The sequence below is a fragment of the Ailuropoda melanoleuca genome, chromosome X (assembly GCF_002007445.2).
Source record: "Ailuropoda melanoleuca isolate Jingjing chromosome X, ASM200744v2, whole genome shotgun sequence".
NCBI classification, from domain to species: Eukaryota; Metazoa; Chordata; class Mammalia; order Carnivora; family Ursidae; genus Ailuropoda; species Ailuropoda melanoleuca.
Genome location: NC_048238.1, coordinates 11,741,821 through 11,751,293, shown reverse-complemented (window position 1 = coordinate 11,751,293; position 9,473 = coordinate 11,741,821). Strand labels below are relative to the sequence as shown.

At 42.5% G+C, this 9,473-nt stretch overlaps 1 protein-coding gene across 2 annotated transcripts in view; it reads left to right on the top strand.

Moving 5' to 3' along the window:
* Positions 1–9,138, top strand: part of FANCB (FA complementation group B) — a 71,234-nt gene extending 62,096 nt beyond the window's left edge. The window contains exons 11-13 of one of the 2 annotated variants that reach the window (XM_034648834.1): positions 2,767–2,893; positions 5,668–5,736; positions 8,862–9,138. In XM_034648834.1, the coding sequence (XP_034504725.1) occupies positions 2,767–2,893; positions 5,668–5,736; positions 8,862–8,928 (263 nt within the window). In that variant the 3' untranslated portion in view covers positions 8,929–9,138. Of the gene's footprint in view, positions 1–2,766; positions 2,894–5,667; positions 5,737–8,861 lie in introns of those variants that run through there. The other variant, XR_004622285.1, reaches the window with a different exon arrangement.
* Positions 9,139–9,473: the final 335 nt, after the last annotated feature.

Sequence of the window (9,473 nt, the reverse complement as noted above, 5' to 3'; positions counted from 1 at the left end):
CGCTCCCGGAGCTCCCTTCTCAGCCTGCTGTCTCAAGCGTGCGGGTCCGCGGTCTGTCCACTCCCCCTTGCAGGTGGCTACCGCTTCCCGGCGCCCTGACACGGCGGCTCCCTCCCCCTTCTGTTTAGCTTCCGATATCTGTGCGCGGTTTCACGGCTCCCCGCTTCGTACCTCGATACTCAGCGCTGGAGATGTTCATTTGTAGAGATCCAGATGTATCTTCCTGCGTCTCAGGCTGATTCCGTGGATATTCCCTGGTCTGGTACCTATCCAGCTCAACTCAGGGGACCGGCTGAAAAAGGTGTCCCCTACTCCTCCGCCATCTTAACCTCCTCCCAGGCTAAATTTTTAATATTTCCTGTAACCATCCTCTCCCCTATCTTCATAAATAACTCACACTAGTGAGATAACCTGTTCAAATGAATGGTTTAGAAAATGTGATGCAGGCTTCCATCCCCTTCAAGAGTTTTCTAATCTTCTTCTTTGCATCTGGGACATCTTTGTTTTCTTTTCCAAAGTCTATATTATCCTCTGGGTCCAACGTGGTTGACCTGTCCCACCTTACCCCTGTGCCATCCTTGACCATTTGCCGTGGGTGGGTGTTTCTTATCTCTCAATTCCCAGAGCACCTAGAGTTGGTTTCCACATCCTCAGACTCATTGGCACAGCTCACACTGCTTTACATCACTCTGGTTTCTTACATGTAAATTGTCCCTTCCCTTCTAGAAAGTTCAGTCACTTGAGTCAGGCATCATGCTTTCTCTCTTCTTTGACACACCTACCAGATCTAAACTATTTTTTTTAGCAACACAGAGGCTCAGTAAGGACCAGTTGATTAATAACTCATGCAGGAAAATTCCATATAGTTGAAGTACACCCTTATTGAGTTGCCAAATACTAAATTTGGCAATTTTAATTAGTTAAAGAAATATATTTATATTTTCGAAGACGTGCCTTAATGGAAACAGAGCTTGCCATCAAGTCAGCAAAGTAAAACTTTAGTTCTAGTTCTGCTTCTGTGGGCACATGGCCTTGGAGAAGTGTACTTTACCTTTCTGTGACTGACTTTCTTCACCTAGACAACAAATTAACTCATCTCTAAGATATATTGCAAATTACATAGTTTATAAGTCTGTGCTGGAAATCTTTCTCAAATCCATACACAGTAGTCTGAATTTTTAAAAATAGAACATGCTGAACAGATATTAGCATTTTTTAAAATGTCAGAGTCATTATTAGGGATGTCAATTATTATGCACTGACAGTGTAATGCAGCTAAGGGGTTATTGTGATATATATGGCTGCTTACTCTCCAGAGCATGTGGTTTTTATTTTTTAATTACTGTCTGCCATTTAATTTCCTCTTTTAATGTCAGACTGTCACCTGTCACTTATTGCTGATGCCAGTTCTGCCTGTGTTAATACCTTCCCTCTCTTCATTCCACCTAATTTGGGACTTCTAACCTAAGGTGATTTTGGGAAACCCAGTAATGGTAAGCTCGTTTGACTTATGTCTGAAATTGGTCATTTAGTCCCTCAGCAACCATGCATTGGGTGCCTATACCTATGTGTGAGGCATCAGATGGTGCAGGGGCTAAAGAATGAATAGTCTATGAACTATCTTAACTCACTTGGGGACTTCCCAGTGAGAAAAGTATCTGAACATTGGTGCAGGGCTTCTGCAGGCTGTTTTCTTCACTTCTCATTTTCCAGCCCCCTTTCTGATGGCTGCGTCGCCCAGACAAGTCACCTGTAGGTAATACAGAGCTTGATAGTAACAGTGGTTAATCAACACAGTGAAGAATTCTTCCAGGAATATGCAGAGAGACAAGTAACACAGGACAGAAAGTGCAGAAATATATTCCGTGTTTATATAGGAACTGGGTTTATACAGAAGTAATTTCCTAAAACAGAAAAGTAGGAGTTTTTTATTATCTCATTTAATGCTTGCAATAAGCTTGTGAGCCAGGTAGCATTATTCTCCCCATTTTATAGACAGGATAAAGAAGAGATTCAGAGACTTGCCCAAAGTCTCAGTGGTAGGTCTGGGAGAAAGTGTATTCTCTTTGTTCTATTACTACCCATCCTCAATACTGGGTTATTTTAACACAAATATGCATGTGTTAAAGGATCTGAACTCTTCCTAGTTGTCAAAGGAAGCAAAAAGAAAAGCCCTTTTCAACCAGTTCTCAATTTTACCCCCCAGGGATATTTAACAGTATCTGGAGACATTTTTGGTTGTGATAACCATAGTGGGAGGGTTGCTGTTGGCATCTAGTGGGTGGAGACCAGAGATGCTGCTAAATATTCTAAGCACAGCCCCAAAGAAGGATCTGGCCCAAAACGTTAATAATGCCAAGTTTAAGTAACCCTACAATAGATAAAAGAGAACTCTTAGTCCTTCACTGGTTGTGTACATTGGATTAAAATAAATAATGTATTTAAAGTCTGTTTTTTATTCCTTTTTTGGTGGGGGGGGTCACACCATACCGAAGTAGGAAACAAGTGGGAGGAAGGTGGGAAAAAGCTTCTTGTGCTTAGAAATACCGGGAGACACTTCATTTTATCTTTCCTATAGGAATACAAGTAAAATCTGAAGATCCGCTCTATATCTGTAGCGGACATTACTAATATTTGCCACCAAGATTTCTGATCCTCCTTTTTTTGGTTGTGGCACATGCCCTCTTAAAGTTAGATGTAGTCATGTGACTAAAATGTGAGTTATGGATGGAAGCCAGTTTATGATTTTCCATGTTCTCTTCCTAGGCCACAGCAATCGTGGGAGTATATTTTGGGATGGAGAAACCATAAAATCTAAGCAATGTGGAAAATTGTGCCAACACGTGAGGAACAGCAATCCTGCCCAGTCTCCTAGATCTTCTAAAGACTTTGAGTAAGAAATAATCTTTTGCTGTGTTATAGGAGTGAGAATTTTGGAATTATTACTTTAGCATGTTCTAACTTATTCTAATATATCCAAGTTAATTAGCAAGTACTCTGGAATTCTTGAACCCCAAAATTTCTGGGTTGTTACTTTTGCCTTGGGAATCAGGATATATTAATATTTCACATACATATTCATTCCCACTACTTTGTCAAATTCTGATTCACATTGAGGTCCTAGAGAGATGTTAGTCTCTATAAAACTTCAGTGACTCTGCAGTTAAGCACAGATTTCTCACATATAGTTGTTGGGTGGGTATGTGAAGGAATATTTTTTTAGGCTTTGGAAATACACCTTATGTCTGAAATGATTTCTTTTGGCATTAGAATATGTTCTGATTTGTGACATCCCAAGCTTGAAGACTTTTACCTGCTTATTATATAAATTCTATTATGTAAGATATAAGGTAGCTTTTATTTAGTTTCCTGAATTTCTAGATTAAAATTGTGAAAATTCTAGTACAGTGGCAATCAACTTCTCCCTCTTCTCTTCCAATCACTTTACTCTTTCTTTCACTGTAATTTGAGTCAAAACCATGTCATTATTTCTCTGACCTTTTGGAAATAGTGCACCTGTTTTTATAAGTTAAGGATCCGGAGATGAAAGGCCAGTCTTTTCTATTAAAGTTAGCATCAGGACGTCTGTAACATTACTTTATCTCTACAGTCCAATGTGACTTTTACTGACCCCCTTCCATAAGTGTATTAATTTTAACTTATACCTAACATAGTTATTATTGCACTTTTTATCTACCCAAGAGTATTTATTCACTGCAATCTGATAACTTTGTTGTATGAGCTATAAGTGTAACCCCAGGGTCAACTACTTGGAAATCCCCCAGTCCTTCTGCCTTACGGAGTTGTGTCTCTTTTCCCTTCAATGTCAAATAAACCGTCCTGAGACACAATGCCTCAGGTGGTAGTAAATCTAACGTGCTGATCAAGCGGTCTGGGCAGTGCTCTGCATCTGACTTTCTTGTCGTCAGTCCTTGCCATGGCCTCTTTCCCTGTCACCCCCTGAACCCTGGCAGCTGCTTTCTTCTCTCCATACCACCTGTGCTGTCTCCATGGCTGCCTCACCTCTGGCTTGAAGTACTGTTCTGCACCAACACAGAGCGCTACTGGGACAGATTTTTTTGGAGGGTTTAGGGGGAATAGAGGAGTATCACAACTCAGAATAGTCAAGACTCGCCCTATAAAATGGAATCATAGGCGCTTCAGTTCTCAAGAATCCCTTGGCCAACCCTCATCACTGGGAATCGCTCAGTGGGTGTCTTTCTTCTCTGGCCCCAGCATGTCCCCCCAGTACTGGGCTTTCTTTCATTATTATACCCTCCTGACATGTCCCCTTCCCTCATTTCTCAGGGCCCTCACTCACTCTCTATCCAGTTCTCCTTTGAAACCTGTAATTGCCCTTACTCTAGCATATACCACAGTTTGACTTTCCCAATCTTTAACTCAACCCTGGTCCTGCTTTTTCATTTTATAAACTTCAGCCAGATATTCTGCCAAACAAAGGCCATCTACTCTGGGTAGACACCCTTCAGAAACATATGCTTTCAGATTAGCATTTTCTTTAATCTGTTACATTGTTAAGAATGAGAGTTCCTAATTTCTTAATGAGGAACGAGCAACATAAAGTATCAAGGCATTCGAGAAGCCTAAGAAGGAGTAGACAACTTTGTGGGCAATAGTAGCAGGTGAGAGCACAGCTAAGTTGTTGAATTGTAGCTGATGGGATCGGAGTGTTCAGAATGGGCCATGTAATGGAGGCTCTTGGGAAATACCATGTGGGCAGAAGGATATTCTCGAAAGATATAAAGGAGCAGAACATCATGCTGAAAGCTAGAACAATCACTCTGGCTTCAGTCAGAGGGCCATAGTCAGTGTGGAATCAGAGAGAACCATTATAAGACTTTTACTCCAAAAGGAGACATAAAATGCCTAGGCTGAGGCAGGACAAGGGTAGTGGGGTGAAATGGATCTGAAGCTATTAAGAAAGTGGGGTTAAAGTGGTTTGACAGCTGGATGGACAGATCAGCCAGTAGGACCTGGGTTGAGCAGTTTGGGGGATGATGGTATGCCCCCCGACATAAGGGAACGAGGAAGGAGGAGCACTTTGAGGTGAGGGTGGAGAAAATCAGGGATTCGGTTATGCCCGTGGTTAGTTTGAGGTACCATCCTGCAGACGCTGAGTAGGCAGCTGTAGACTCACAGACGCCGGCCCTACAGATTTATCATACTTGGTTTTAAATGTTCTTGAGGGGCTTCAGAGGGGAGGGGGGTGGGGGAATGGGATAGACCGGTGATGGGTAGTAAGGAGGGCACGTATTGCATGGTGCACTGGGTGTTATACGCAACTAATGAATCATGGAACTTTGCATCAGAAACCAGGGATGTACTGTATGGTGACTAACATAATGTAATAAAAAAACATTAAAAATAAATGTTCTTGAGGGTCATGAGATTGCTAAAGCACAAACATAAATCAAGAGATGAAGGATTGGTGTTTCAGAGTGAATCATGTGGCCCATGAATAAGACTCAGACATCTGCTTTTTAAAGTTTTTTTAATTTAAATTCAATTTAATTAACATATACTATATCATTAGTTTCAGAGGTAGAATTCAGTGACATCAGTTGCATACAACATTCAGTAAGCACTCTCCCTAATGCCTATCACCCAGTCACATCATGCCCCCACTCACACATCTACTTTTTGCAGGATGAGGAGAATCCAGGAAGCCTGGGCTCGGAGACCAAGGGGCGAAGTCACGGCTAGTAGGGTGAGAAGGTGAGAAGGAGGTGGCGATAAATACAATGGAAACGTGAGGTTTGAGTGCCCAGAGGGACATACAAAAGCCACTAGAAAGTCAGGACTGCGGCTAGATTAGGGAAACAAGTCTAGCGTTTTGCCAAACTGCTGCCTTTGATTTCTTAGCTCTGTTAAATGGGGTGGAACCAAGAAGCAGGCCCTGGCATTTTAAGTTTGCTCTACTTTCTTCAAAGCACCCTGTTAAAATTGGCAGAGGCAGGTAGCTCTTTAATAATCTGCAAAGGGATGGAGGTGAGTAATACACTTAGAAAAAGGATAAAAGCTTACCCACATTGGTAGAATTATAACTTTGTTGTCTCTACATGCTGTGGGTGAAAAACAAGCATGGTATTTGAAGCCAGAAACATGCTAAATTTTCACTTCTTACAGTTTAATTTTTCTTATTTTAATTTTGCTGATGTCTCTGTGATGTTCCCCACCACCGTCCATCCCCCAGAAATCTTGGCAGGAGCTTCTTCTCCTCCTTCACACTCCTTTGCCACCCCCCACTCCTGTGCCATGTACACACACCCAAAGAATTATTATTAGGTAATTTAACTTAAAAAGTCATTTCAGAATGTAATTTCTTTTTTGGTGAAGAAACACATGGTGATCATTTTAAAATTTTGAGTGGCTAAAGGAATTTCCGAGGTCTTTAAGACAATCGATTAAACTGAAGTTTTGTTCTGCACTAACATATGCCAGCACCAAGTTCATTGCTGAAATCCAAGTACCATCTGTGCTTTGCCCTAACACCCCATAGGTGCCTATGGTTAGTTGACAGGTCTCAAAATCTCTGGGTGATCTGCACATCTTGTCCTTAGGAATAAAAGTCTCTCCCTTTAGGGGAGCTTGAGCCTGAATTGTTGGTGTATACAAAATCCTTTTGGTGTATACAAAACAGTAGGTTTCTTGGAGTCCAGAGACAAATTTGTGAGGTCAGGACCACAGCGTGGCCCAACTGACTCTTTTCTACCAATGCAAACATCTTGGCTTTCAAAATGGAGCTTAGTTGTCATATACTGACATGAAAAAAATTTATTCAAGACTCAGCAGTACCTAGATCTGAAAGTACCAGCACTGGTGTCCCAATTTTTCCAGAATTTCTTGTATTTGGTGTGTACTGAATCCTTTCTTTCTGAAATATATCTCTAAGGCCTACAGTAGAAACTGTTGCCTGGTGACTTTAAAGGGGAGGGTTGATTGACTGAAGGCCTGTTGTTTCTTTTTTTTTTAAGATTTTATTTATTTATTTCAGAGAGAGAACAAGAGAGAGAGCATGAGTGGGAGTGGGGGAGGGACAGAGGGAGAGGGAGAAGCAGGTTCAATGATGTGGGGCTCAATCCCAGGACCCCGGGATCATGACCTGAGCCGAAGGCAGACACTTAACCGACTGAGCCACCCAGGCGCCCCAGGGCCTGTATATTTCTTGGGTTGCTTTTGATTGCACTTCAGCTTAGAAAACAAAAGAAAGAAGGTACCAAATCCAATTATCTAACATCCTCATTCACCTGGGCGTCCCCAGGCACATTCATTCAATTTGGCCCAAACCGAACTTACTGTCTCTGCCCACAGTGTTGCTCTCCTGGCACATTCCTGTCCTGATAGAGAGTACTGCCATCTACCTGGACACCCAACTGAGAAGGATGGGAGTTATCTAAGACATTTCCTGCTTCTTCACCAGTCTCCAGATTCTCTTGGCTCTATCTCTACAATATCTTACTTCCATTCTCTCTCTTTTTTTAAAGATTTTATTTATTTATTTGACAGAGAGACAGCCAGGGAGAGAGGGAGCACAAGCAGGGGGAGTGGGAGAGGAAGAAGCAGGCTCTCAGCAGAGGAGCCTGACGTGGGGCTCCATCCCAGACCGTTGGGATCACACCCTGAGCCGAAGGCAGACGCTCAACGACTGCGCCACCCAGGCGCCCCCTTACTTCCATTCTCTTGTCTGCTTTCTTACCACTTGAATGAAGGTCCCCACCACGTCTTACATGGTCTATAGTAATAGTGTTCTATTGAGCTTTACTGCAATTGGCCTTGTCCTCCTTATAGAATGGCCCTTCTGTGTTGCAAATCTGATTGCTTTATTACAGCTTAAGACCCCTCAGTGATTTCCCATAACTCCAGGATGATGTCTGAGCTCTTTAGCATGATCTCCCAGGTTTTCTCTCTATGGCCTGCTCAGGGCCTTCCTTTATTACTCCAATCCGCCATTCTGCTGGGTGACCCAATGTTTCAGCCGTGTCATATGATGCCCTGTGATGATCCTGTAACACACCCAAGTCCCATGGAGTTGCCATTTGTTTCATGTACCCTGCATATTCTGTTCTCTCTGCCTGGAGTGTTCTTCCTCTTGTCCTCTGATGGGGAAAGTCCACTATGTGTTTATGTGTATTGGATCATAACGAAACTGTATATCCTTCTGGGGGTCATGTTTCTGAAAGTTTGAAAAACATAGCTCTAGAGTATAATCATGATTTCTAAATCCCTTGTAGTCTAAAAATGACCACTGGCCCCTTACACACATACACAAATGTGTGAAAAAACAAGAGAGAAAAAAGTTTTATGAAGTAGTTACCTTTATGACATAGCAGGCATTCTGATATTTTCTATTTGGATTAGTCTATCCCATTCTATTTTTTTAAAAAAGATTTTATTTATTTATTGGACAGAGAGAGACACAGCGAGAGAGGGAACACAAGCAGGGGGAGTGGGAGAGGAAGAAGCAGGCTTCCCGCTGAGCAGGGAGCCCGATGCGGGGCTCGATCCCAGAACCCTGTGATCATGACCTGAGCCGAAGGCAGACGCTTAATGACTGAGCCACCCAGGCGCCCCCATTCTATTTTGTTTTTTAAACAATTTTGGTTATAGTTATTCTTGGCCCTACCAGGAAACAACTGTTAAGAGGGAGCCATGCATGCTTGGTGGGATCAATATCAAGCTGCTGAAGAGAATTCCTTGTGTTTTAAAGAACTGAAAAAAGCATGACAGGCAGCTCAATGCTGACTCTTCCAAGAGCCGAATGAAGTTGCCTGATTAACAGCACATGAACTCAGAGACTGGAGTGGCGGATGACTATTCAGACCCAGTGTCTTTGTTTTTAGGCATTTGCAAGCCTGTGCTATGGCCCCATCGTTGGAGAATACTTCCAGCAGCCACACCGGGGGTTAGTCACTCCAGCGTAGTGCTTCTCCTTCAGTTAGTTCCACTGCTTTGGTTGTTCACCGTGCATATCACACCGACTGGTAATTCGCGGCTGAGCATGTAAACAAAATCCGTGCAGAATTGAAATCCCTTACTAATGAGCAGTGATGTTTGTCGAGAGAACACTGTTGTTGGATTTCACATGCAAAAATATTATTTGGTTGTTTTTTTTTAAAGATTTTATTTATTCGACAGATATAGAGACAGCCAGCGAGAGAGGGAACACAAGCAGGGGGAGTGGGAGAGGAAGAAGCAGGGCTCATAGCAGGAGCCCGATGTGGGGCTCGATCCCGTAACGCCGGGATCACGCCCTGAGCCGAAGGCAGACGCTTAACCGCTCTGCCACCCAGGCGCCCCTATTAGGTATTTTTGTAACCATGGGAGAAGGGAAGATGAAATTAGAGATCAAGTCAGATGCAAACAGGCCAAAATGACAAGTAACATAACTTTCAAATATATCTTATGGTAAATTTTAAGTGAAATTAATTATTGAGTTAATGAAATCTAATTTT